Source organism: Cavia porcellus, unplaced genomic scaffold, assembly GCF_034190915.1.
Source record: "Cavia porcellus strain 051 isolate PalLab524CR breed Dunkin Hartley unplaced genomic scaffold, mCavPor4.1 scaffold_6, whole genome shotgun sequence".
Classification (NCBI taxonomy): Eukaryota; Metazoa; Chordata; class Mammalia; order Rodentia; family Caviidae; genus Cavia; species Cavia porcellus.
Genome location: NW_026947489.1, coordinates 27,566,168 through 27,578,289, shown reverse-complemented (window position 1 = coordinate 27,578,289; position 12,122 = coordinate 27,566,168). Strand labels below are relative to the sequence as shown.

Below are 12,122 nucleotides of genomic sequence, written 5' to 3'. Positions count from 1 at the left end.
AAAAAAGAGAAACAAGTTGTATCATGTACAGGTACAAATTCTCTATGATGAATGTGATCATTATGTACAAGTAAAATGTACCAATAAAATTTGATTGGAAGAAAAAAAATAAAGATTGACTGCACCATACATTATATCCTGAAAGACTGGTATGACTAAGTAAGCCTCAGATACTAGCCCACTCTGGACAAATACATTACAGATCTCCTGGGATTCTTTATACTCATTATCTAACAGGCCAGCTAAAATCCCTTCTGGTTCAAAAAACTTTGAACAGAATTCCTACTTCCAGATTTTCAGAATCCAGAATCTGGAAGAAGGATATAAGCACCTATGTCATCATGGTTTGCCCATCAAGATGTACTAATTTCATGAAGATAATGGTCCATTTTATCCCATCATTTATAGTATTCCTTTTGGCTGAAATGACAATGATTGGTTTTATGTCAAATGAGAACAAAATTTATAATGGAATGACTTCTCAGTGATCACTGATAATTATTACAAATTATTTTGCATTCAATCAAAATACATTCCTGTCATATACACCAGGTAATGGAAACATAAACGTGAACAAGATATACATGTTTGTCCTTGAATTTCAAACAGTCCTGAAGGAACCAGATATATCTAGTTTTAACCACTGAAATGATATACAGTGCTGGGCAGTGTGGCACATGGCTATAATCCCAGCACTTGAAAAGCTGAGACAGGAAGATTGCTGTAAGTTTGAGGCCAACTTGGGCTACACAGTGAGTTCAAAACCTTTCTAAACTATACAGCAAGAACCTGTCTCAAAACACACACACACACTTACAAAGTAAGTAATACAGGAATTTAAAAGGCAACAAAAATAGGAAAAACTTTTTTGAGTTGTAAGAACAGTGGGGATTGTGGGTACATTTCTGTCATTCATTAGATGTCCATCAATATGTGATTATACATTAAAATACCATCATCAAGGTGGATACAGTGACTCATAAACATAAACCCAGCTATTTAGGAGAGTAAACCAAGATCATGAATTCCAGACCAGCCTGAGCAATTGAGCAAGATCCTGCTTCAAAGTTTAAAAAAGGGCGGGGGGGGGGGCACTAGGGATGTAGTTCAGTAGAAGACAACCACTGGGTTCAAGGCTCAGTACAAGAATACAAAAAAAAAAAAAAAAAAGATCTTAGCAAAGAAATAACTTTAAAATGTAATACTTAGCATCTGAATCATTCGTTTTGTTTTCAGACAAGGTTTTACTATGTAGTTCTGCCTCACCTCAAAGAGACTAAGAGTAGCCCAAAACCGCCTCAAACTCACAGCACTCCTATTGTCTCAGCTTTCCAAAGGCTAGGACTATATGTGTGCACCACCACACCCATCCAAATCTTTTAAAGTAAAAGTAAACGGGGTGCAGTGATACATACCTATAAACCTAGAATTTAGGGAGGCTGAGGCAGGAGGAGCACAAGTTTAAGGCCTACCTAAACAACTGACTAAGATCCCACCTAACAATTTAAAACGAATAAAAGGAGTTGGGGCTGTAGCTCTGTGGTAAAGTGTCCCTGAGTTCAGTTCCCAGTACCAAGAATTTAAAAAAAAAATAAAAAAGACTAAATTAAAATCTGTCCTAACAAGCCAGGCACACAGCTCAGCAGCAAAGTGCTTACCTGGCAAGTACAAGGTTCTGAGTTCGATTCCCCGTACAAAAAAAAAAAAAAAGAAAACAAATGAAATCTGCCATAATACACAAAACCTATCAAAGTTTGGCCATCTTCTAGGGCAGTGCTACTTAAAATGTAATCCATCAGGCAGCAGCAGGAGCAGTAATATTACCTGAGTACTTTATGTAGCATCAGGAATGGTGGTACACACCTGTAATCTCAGCATTTGGGAGGCTGAAGCAGGAGAATCTTTGTAAGTTGCTGGGATACAAAGTGAGTTTAAGGCCAGCTTGAACTGCATAGTAAGACCCTGTCTCAGAAAGAAAAAAAAAAAAAAAAAGGAGGAGGGAAGGAAGGAAACCAACACAAAATAAGAAAGAGAGAGAGAGAGAGAGAGAGAGAGAGAGAGAGAGAGAGAAAGACAGAGAGAGAGAGAGAGAGAGAGAGAGAGACAGAGACAGAGAAAGGCATTTTGGGCCTCTAATCAGACCTAATGAAAAAAAAAATCATTTTAACAAATGCCTCAGATAATCTATAATTAGAATTTACATTTCTAATTTCTTAGAGTTCACATTTGATCTCTGTAGTTGTCCTCACAGGTAAAAGGTAAAGAGGGAAACAAAAGTCTAGATAAAAGTAGGTGGCAAAGGCAAATGGGAAAAAAAGACAGAATAGAGTGGAAGATAACGGGGTGATCTGGTCATCTGGTCTGAGAGTCTCTTCTGCTTGTACTTTTCCACATATGGAACGCAGAACAAGTAACAGGGTAATATTATCTTAATAGGACCAAAGTTTCATTTCCACAGTGAATTAACAGCTCGAAACCAAATGCCCCAGATATTTTCTATAAAGTGAAGAAAGAAACTAAATTAACAGGGCATATTAGTAAACAAACTGAGGGAATCAGTAACCCACTCTTTCTACACTTTACTAGGTAGATATCTGGGGAACTGTGATCATTTCCTGGGATATAAATGGCAAACATTTGACTGGAACAGGTTCAGAAGAGGGAAAATATTTACAAGAAAATTTAAAAAATATTTGTTCTATTTTATTCTTTCTTTTTTTTTTTCTTTTTCTGAGATAATAATGGATTTGGAAAAAGGAAAGAAAAAAAAAAAGAAAATTTAAACAATATGAAATAGGAACAGTTAAAGAACTATTTGCCAAAAGGGGTGGTCAGGTGCTATTCAGCTATTCAGGAGGCTGAGGCAAGAGGATCATGAATCGGTAGCCAGTTTAGCAATTTAGTGAGACTCTACCTTAAAACTGCATACACACATACACCTACATTGTGATAAAATAGGCTGTGGGTACAGTTCACTGGCAGAGCATTTGTCTAGCATGTACAAGACCCTAGGTTCAATGTCTACTATTACTATAAAAAATTATTGCTTGGAACATATGATTACTGTTTTTAAATATTTCTTTAAGTTAAATGAGGACTGAATTTGCTCTTAGCAGATAAAGGGAGAGACAGACAATGAAAGCTACCAAAAGACAGAATTAGATGTATATTAAGAAATTTTCTAACAGTTGGAAGGGGGTATCTAAGACTTGGAATGCACAGTTTTCACAGAATGAAAATTTCTTGAGGGGGCTTGAACAGAATCTCTACTCATACCAAAAATTTACCTCATGCTGAGGTAAAGTCAGAGAAGTAAAGTATATGCCTAGACTATGGGGAACTAAAATTCCAAAAGAATTTATCCTTTATTATGGAAACAATGAAAACATATTAAGCATTTATGATTATTACTAATAGCTTTTAAAGTAAGTTTCAGGAAGAAGTAGTAAATAAAATTCTGGACTACAGAATTTCTTCAAGAAGAATGAGGCTCCATTATTATTTGCTACATAAAGAGTATCTCTAAAGGAATTAAAACCATTGCCATTCTAGCCCCAGGCGGCTCCACTTTAAAAAGACCCACTGCAACAACACAGCCCCAACAGCCATAGTCTCCAAAACAGCTCAGCCACAACTACAACACAACAGACTCCAAAGTATCTGCAATTTCTTTCTACAGCCCTGTAAAGTCCCCTAGCCTGTAAGAGACTGGCCATCACCCTTTTTGTTTTGTTTTGAGATAAGGTCCCACTATGTAGTTCGGGCTGACCTTTAACTCACAGGAACCCTCCTGCCTCAGCCTCCACAGTGCCCCTTTCAGTTTTGACTCTAATAAAACCTGCCTTCAATTGCAGGCCTCGATTCCTTTTCCTAACAATTTCTTATTGGTATTTTCAGGCCAGATATATATATTCATTCTGCAAGGCTACACTGTATAGTGAAAGAAACATAAGTTTTATAAATAAGTAGTGGTTAGGCTCAAATTCCAGTTCTGCCACTTACTACTTTGAGGCTTTAGGTAAGTTATTATAATCTACAAAATAAGATTATGTTACCTGATAAAAAGCATTTCAAGACTAAAATGAGATAAAATTAGCAAAGTTCCTTAACACAGAAGAATTACTACTGAATTTCACATAATCCTTGTGAAAGCAAATTATACAGTATCTACTGAACACGTGCATAAAATATGTTAACTTTCTCTAAAATATCTCAGAATACTAAACAGTATTAAGAGTCACAGTAGAGGGGCTGGGGATTTAGCTCAGCTGCATAAGCGCCTGTCTTGCAAGTACGCGGTCGTGAGTTCAGTCCCCAGTACCGATTAAAACAAAACAAAACAAAAAAAAGAGTCACAGTCGAGAGATCCCCCAGCCTCCAGGGCAGATCAAGGATATTCACTGACTCAAGGATGATAACTTTAAGTATAGCCATTAGGAGTCTGCATTTGTCTTTTGAAGCCTATAATTTATTAAATAGTTATCTAAATATCATTTATGCATAATTTGACTAAGGAATAAATATGAATCCAAATGACTGCATGCCAATTCACTACTGAATTCATCCACTATCTCTAGTTGTACTGTGGAACAGTAATATTAACAAATTAACTTCAAACAAAAGACTTACATGCCACATTTGTATAAGCAATTAAGGAATTTGAAAAGGTCTTAAAGAATTAAGCTCAGTAATATCTAGAATCTATTGTGTAGTCCAGAAATCTAGCAAATGCTTTTCTGTTTTTTTCTTTATTTTTTGCAGTGTTGGGATTGAACCTAGGACTTGCTATGAGGCAATCTACAACTAAAGATTAAATTATTTCTAAACTGGATTGGAAGTCTACTTGTTTCCACCATCTATAGACTATAAGTCACCATCTGTGGATAAAATTGAAATCTCTTCCTTCTAGAAATAATATATATGTCTTTGAATTTTTCAAAAATAGCAACTAAATGAAATATACTTTTACAGTATATTTCTAAAATAATTTTGAAGCCTGTGACTTACTAGTTATCTATCTTAACTTTATAGTATTCACTATTATAAATTTATTCCCTTTGAGGTAAAGTGATCCCAAATGTGATCTATTGTGTGATTATCCAATCTTCTTCAGCAAAAAAAAAAACCCAAAAAACAAAAACTCAAGAAGCCTCTGATAAACAATGAAGATTTGTTATATATATATAAAAAGGGAGTAAAATTTTAACCAATAGGTAAGAGGACCGCCATGAGTTTGAGGCCAGGCTGAGTCACATAGTGAATTCAAGGGTAGCCTGAACTACATATGAAGACCCTGTCTCAAAAATAAAAACAAACAAAAAAATTTAAATCAATAGGTCATTTGACCATATTACACTGAGAGACAACATAAGAACCACAAAGTAGATTTAGCTCAGTGGTTCAAGCACTTGGCTGGTAAGCACAAGGTCATGAGTTTGATCTCCGGTATCAAAACAACCAACCAAACAAAAAAAAAAAACCACAAAGTATGTGAGCAGAAGTGAATGGAAGATGTGGTTATTATGGTGGTGATCCCCAGTTCCTGTGCTAGGCCTCTCCTCAATACTTAATTAACTTGGTTTTAAACTCAAGAAGACACCTTCACTGAACACAGATACAGATTTCCACTGCTTTTGGTGGGGAACCGGTTTCAACACCCATCCCTCTAGGATGTACAGAAGGCTTATTTGCATCCAGTCTATACATTCTCCAGAATACTTTAAATCATCTTTAGATTGAATACCTTATACACTGCAAATGCTATGTAAATACTTATTAACCTATGCTATTTCAAAAGAAAACGTAAAAAAAAGTTTGTTCATGGTCAGAACAGACTCAATTAATTTTTTTTCAAATACTTTCAGTATGCAGTCGATTGACTCCACAGATGTGAAACCCTTGAATATAGAGAGCCAACTGTATAAATATGAAGTAGTACAGTTCTTTGTACTCACCTTCATAACAAGCATCCCAGATAACCAAAAGGACCAGCAAGAAGTTTACTTACAAAACATAATACACATGTACATTGTGTTTTGCCCTTACATTTTGACTCCAATCACTTACTTTAGGTCACATATTACTGCATATACTCTTCCCAATTTGTCCTGGCTATAACCCTGGAAGTTGAATTTATTGTTCCTGTCCAAGTACTCAGGTAAAACTTCTAGCAGAGTTTCAGTAATGACAGAGATAACATTCTGCTCCTCAATAAGATGTCGAGCCTGCAGAATATTTCAAGAATACTGTCTTTAGCATTAATTTATCATGATAGGGACTTTGTTTGTTTGGTCAGTAAGTAACTTTCAGTATGTGTTTACTGAGCAATAAACATGGTCCTCAGTTTCAGAGAACAGCAACTTATGGAGAAGTCAGTTTCTATCAATAAAAATTCTATTCTTCAGTAACTAAAAAACACTTGCTTAGATACTCCAAGCTCCTCATACAGGTTATCTAAATAACCATTTATCATCAGTAATCACACAAAGATATCATTCATTTCAATCACGTTAATATCTATTCTGGTATTTCCCCCACACATCCAAAGCAATTTTTCTTCCTCATTTTTTCTCTGGCATTTTGAAATGGAAAATTAAGAATAGCTAATCAAATTGTCCAGCGGAAATAGGAAAATAATAGTACAAAAAAGAGACAAAATCCTCCATTTTCCTCTCAGGCCTATGTAATACCATTTCACACATTTCAACACATCTTGATAGGTATACTCTCTTTTTTTAAGTCTTATTTTACTATCTTATTTGTCTACCTCAAACAAAAATTTAAAAGAGTAAAATATTTTTAAATTTTGGAATGGAAAATGCAATGCTTCTAAGTTACTCTAGAAAGTGAGAAATCAGCTTTGGATGGCATCTGCAGCAATTAGATGGACAAAGACAGTGGCCAATTAGTCCTGCACACCGCTAAAGTATTATTTTCATGCAAATACTACTGAAGTATTGTCAGCTTTCTCAATGGAATTAGCCCAATTTAGAGATTCTAACATTGTTTAATTTAATCAACATTAAGTGAAATTAGTAAAAAGCGAAGTCACTTTGACCTAGACTGCAAAGAAATAACTGACACATACCAGAGTAGGCACAGTGAACATCTGAACTGAGAGTGCAGTTATAGAGATGCTCCTGTCATGATCATCACTGATATATTCTTTCTGCAATTGCTTATAATACTGAAAGATACAAGTGAAGAATCAATTACAATTCACTATTAAATCACTACCACTTTAAATCTTGATTATACTAACTGCTTTCATCATAAGATGAAAAACATAATCAATTCCTATTTATTAAGGTAGGAAATGGCCAACAAAAATATCCTAGAAAAAAAGCAACAATAAAAAAGAACAGGCCAGGTATAGTGGTACATGCCTGTAATCTCTGCACTCAGGAGGCTGAGGCAGGAGGACTGCTGTAAGTTCAAAGCTAGCCTGAACTGCATAGTGAAAACCCTGTTTCAAACAACCAACAAAGAACCAAAAAAAAAAAAAAAAAAAAAAAAAAAATATTGAATTCAGCTACCCAATCTAGCAGAAGTGGAAGAACTGCTAAAACAAAAAAACACAAGTGAAAATCATGGAAGAGTACAGTGATACAGTTTATCCGTTTTGCAAACAATCTGGAGCAATTTCTATCAGTTTCTATTCCAATAGTATAGCACAGGGAATATATTTAAAGTATTTAACAACTGTTATGACTCAGAAAACCAGCCAATCAGACTCAATCAACCCTTAAATGGAATAGATGTTGGCTGCGAATAATTTTTATTCATATTGATGCATACCAGCTGAAAATCCCCCAAATTAATAATATAGTTGGTCACATATCAAGCATCTATATGTGTAAGCACCAAGTTGGATACCTGATTTGGAATTTCTAGAGTTCAACTATGCAATATTAAAAAAATTATCATCTAATTAGGGAGGCTAGTTTTAGTGTAAGAAAATAAAGTCTCATTTCAGAACACACACATCGCCCAATATCCTTTCTCTAATGAGTTTTAGAAGAGTACCCAGGACTTTCACGCTGAGCTACATCTCCCGCCCTTTATTATTTTTTTTAATTTGAAACAGGGTCTCACTAAATCATTAAGTTGCCCATGCTGGGATTCAATCCACAATCCTCCTCCTTCAACCTCTCAGAGTGCTGGGATTATAGGCTTGCACATCACTGCCCAGGTAACACAGGTTTTCTATCCTACCACACCAGAATCATTGCCTACAACAATTACTATTTCTCTCACTCCTTCTAATTCCATTCTGGGTCCTATCTTACCCTTTCCTAAGTCTTACAGAATTAACTGTTAACTCAAAATCAGAAGAAATCAACAACCATATATCTTTGTAAAAGGCCAAGTAAAAAATTTATAGAAGTTTCTGTTCTATGTAATATTGCAACCTATCCTGAAAGACTGATGGAGACCACTATGAAGTGGCTCTGAGCGGGATTTAAAATTAACTAATTGGCTTTCTATGTTTGTCTGTGAGTCAGTCCTAGGTCTAGGGCCCTTATCTAGAGATGGGCAGCAGATTCATAATAAGTGAACCTTTATGAATCACTGGTCCTGGCTGAGACCTGTATTGGTCTATGATGCCAGAGATGCCTCAAAGGGCAAGATAAGACCACACAGGTGAGGACATCTGGCTCCAACCCCAATTAACTAGATACAGACTGTAGCTGCAGGCATTTCACTCCTTCTATCTCCTTCCTACCATAAATGTCATCATGAAGATAAGACAGTTCTCCTAAATTGGCATGATTTACTACTTGGAGAAGTCTTTGAAGTGATTTCCAAGGTCCTGCTCATTTCCTGTGCTTTCCTCAGTATCCCCTCTCTTTGTTTGAAAACCTAATAATGTGCCACCCAGAGAAGTTCTTTGTCTCAGCCCCTATAGTCTTGAACTCTGCTATAGGGTTCTGATTCTCCTGGAGCCCTAAAATCATACTACTTGTCTCATTTATTTAAGCCTTTGCCACATACTTATTTGAGAGATTGGGGATCTTGGCCAGGTCTCTGACAGTAGACAAAAAAGTATAATATTATAAGGGATATACAACAGACTAATATAATGACATTTAAAAAGGTGTGATCTTTACCCTTGTGTTTTAGTTTCAGTTAGGTATAACTCTTGAGCATCAAATTCCTGCTTTTCTTGATCAAAACGAGAAAGTGTGTGAATGTGATACTCTCTTCATTCAGTCTAGGAAAATAAGTCATTTTCCAGCTGTCTCCAAGATCAGAGTTTCCACATTGTCAAATGCCATTCATAAATATGTTAATGTAACATAAAATAATGAACTTTTGACAAAGAAAACACAAAGTTTAACTCATAAATATCTTTGTTTCTATTACTTCATTTATAAAAATCGCCTATCTAATTGCCATTATTACCTTCACAAATTCCATAGCAAAGAGTTTTTTGTATTCCATCTCCATAAAAAAGCTGCTGAAGATCAGTTCATGAAGGATCTTACGGGCACCTATATATCATTTAGGATTGGGTGATAAGAAGATATTGCCAAGGCAAAAAATGTTATTCTAGTCATTAGAAGTAGTAAAATATTATAAAAGTATTTCACACATTAGTAGGCCTCAAGGACAATTATGAATCACATTTATGATTGTAATATTTAACAGTTAAGTTTAAAGTATAAATACATACATATACACATATACATATATACACACATATATACATATATTATACTTCCTTTCTTTTTCTGTACCTCCTTTAGGGGAGCTGTGAGCTGAGCTACAGCACCAGCCCTTTAAAAAATAAAAATTCAGTGCCAGGTATGGTGTTGCACAGCTCTAATTCCAGTACTCAGGAGGCTGAGGCAAGATTGCCATGAATTTGAGGTTAATCTAGACTACACAGTAAGTTTGAGGCCAACCTAAACTACATAGCAAGAACCTGTCTTAGAAATAAAAACAAAACATTTATGGCAGGTTCTCTCTTACTAAGTCACTAAATTGCCCACAGTAGGCTCAAACTTGTGATCCTCTCAGGATACTGGGATTATGGGCATGTGTCAGAATGCCTGGTCCCTTTTTTTACTTTTCATGTTGAGCTAGGATGTCACTAATTTCTCCAGAATAGCCTTTGAACTCACAGATCTACTGCCACTGCTTTCTGAGGAGCTGAGCTTACAGGCACGCACCACTATGCTTGTTTTTTTTTGGTACCAATGATCAAATTTATGACCTTGCATTTGCCAGGTAGGCACTTATGTCACTGAGCTAAAACCCCAGCTCTGCTTGGCTTTTATTTAATTTTTCTTTTTGTCTTTTTATTTTTTCCAAGACAGGGTGTTACTAGGTCAGGCTGGCCTGAAACTTGCAGTGATCGTCTTGCTGCATTTAGATTTTTAAAATGAAGATGTAACTTTAATAAATGCATTACTATATAAATATATATAGACACTCTTTTTAACTGACTAAATAAACAGGCAGCATAATTAAAAGGCCTGGTTTTCTTTTCTTTCCTTTTTTTTTTTTTTTTTTGACACATGGTTTTGCTAGTAATGCAGGCTGGTCTTGAATTTGCTTATGTAGTCCAGGTTGGCCTGGAACTCACAATGATTCTTCTGCCTCAGCCTTCCAAATGCTGGGGTTGCGATTACAGGCATGTGCCTCCATGTTTGGCTTCTAATACAAAAAAATACAAATTAACTGGTTAACTTCACATGTCATATCTTCACAATTAAGCCTTACAGTTATTCTCTTTTTTAATTTAATTCCCAGTAAGTAGCCTAGGTAAAGGTATATTTACCTTTATAAAGCTTTGCATCCCAAAGCATTAACCTGCTTATGAGACAGGGGTTCTCAGAGTCAGGTTCTTCTGTAAGACAAGCTTGGCAAAATATCTGCCTAAAGTCACCTATAAATAAAAATCAGGTAATTTTCATTCTTATGAAATTTCTCCTGAAAGTACATTTCTTGTAACACATGAAAAAACTAATTATATTATGATAGATGTCAAGAATAATTCTGTCAACATCAAAGAATCAAGAGCCAATAAAGGACATTATTGGATATTATGCATTCTACAGAACAGCTCATGATATTATGCATTTGAAATATAATACTGAAAACCATTCAAAATGGATACTTGATCAGATCAGAAAGGAAAAAAAATTTATTTTCTATTTTCTATTAATTTGTGACCATAAAGAACAAACAGGCTTATCAGAAACAAGGCTAATAGGATGTATACTTACTTGAATAGCTCATAATTTTGTTAATCCAGGAACCAAGACGCAAAGCAAATTTTTGATGAGCCATAACTTCAGAGTATAATACTTCTACATGAAGTGGATGTTGGGAGACATTTTCTGAATGACTCTACAAATGAAATTTTAAAAAATTACTTTCGGGAGAACATAGAGGATAGATAACAGCAGCTACAGAGGCTCTCTGAGATACCCAGCTCAGAAACCAGGAATGGTACAGTATGAGGAGTCCTAAGAAAGGGGAGATATACCCTGCTAATCCAGGAATGAACTAAGCTGAGAGAAACCAACTGGAAATGCAATCCTGGTGCTATGACCGGAACAGATAAAATCTCAGCGCGGAAGCTGGAACCCGTGCCTCTGGAAATTGCGATTTGAATTTCCTGCCACCGCTGTGTCCCAACTAGCACAGCAGGGAGAGAGACGCGAAAGCTTTGAGAGTGGGACTGGTGGGGGAACCCTACATCGACCTGTGGTTGAGTGAGAGGATAGGGGACTCTTCCATAGACTAGGAGGCTCCAACAGAGGACATTCTGGGACTGAGCAGACTAGCCGGAACAGGACACTGCAGTGACTTCAGTCACATATTCCCCTCTCAAGCGGGATTGGTGGGGAGCGCCTGACCTGGGTGGTGCCGTGGACTAAGACTCAGTATGCTAGCCCAAACCAGGTCCCTGTGCCTGGTGGCGTACCCTAGCAGTGAAGCCTTCAGTAGGTTGACTGACCAGGAGAGGTGGGCCCAGCAGAGGCTGCCCAGGTCTGTGTCTCCCTAGTACACCGCAGTGGACAGGAACACCTAGCCGGCGGATTCAAACAAACTGTAACCGACAAAGAAAGAAACTGGGCCTCCTACATACACCTGCATGGAAGGAACAA

At 36.4% G+C, this 12,122-nt stretch overlaps 1 protein-coding gene across 2 annotated transcripts in view; it reads right to left on the bottom strand.

Moving 5' to 3' along the window:
- Ubr1 (ubiquitin protein ligase E3 component n-recognin 1) overlaps positions 1-12,122 on the bottom strand; it is a 173,725-nt gene that overhangs the window by 89,531 nt on the left and 72,072 nt on the right. For both annotated transcript variants that reach the window (XM_063249551.1, XM_003475450.5), the window contains exons 8-12: positions 11,235-11,358; positions 10,787-10,894; positions 9,406-9,494; positions 7,088-7,186; positions 6,067-6,224 (exon numbers count right to left, since the gene is read on the bottom strand). In XM_063249551.1, the coding sequence (XP_063105621.1) occupies positions 6,067-6,224; positions 7,088-7,186; positions 9,406-9,494; positions 10,787-10,894; positions 11,235-11,358 (578 nt within the window). The remainder of the gene's footprint in view (positions 1-6,066; positions 6,225-7,087; positions 7,187-9,405; positions 9,495-10,786; positions 10,895-11,234; positions 11,359-12,122) is intronic.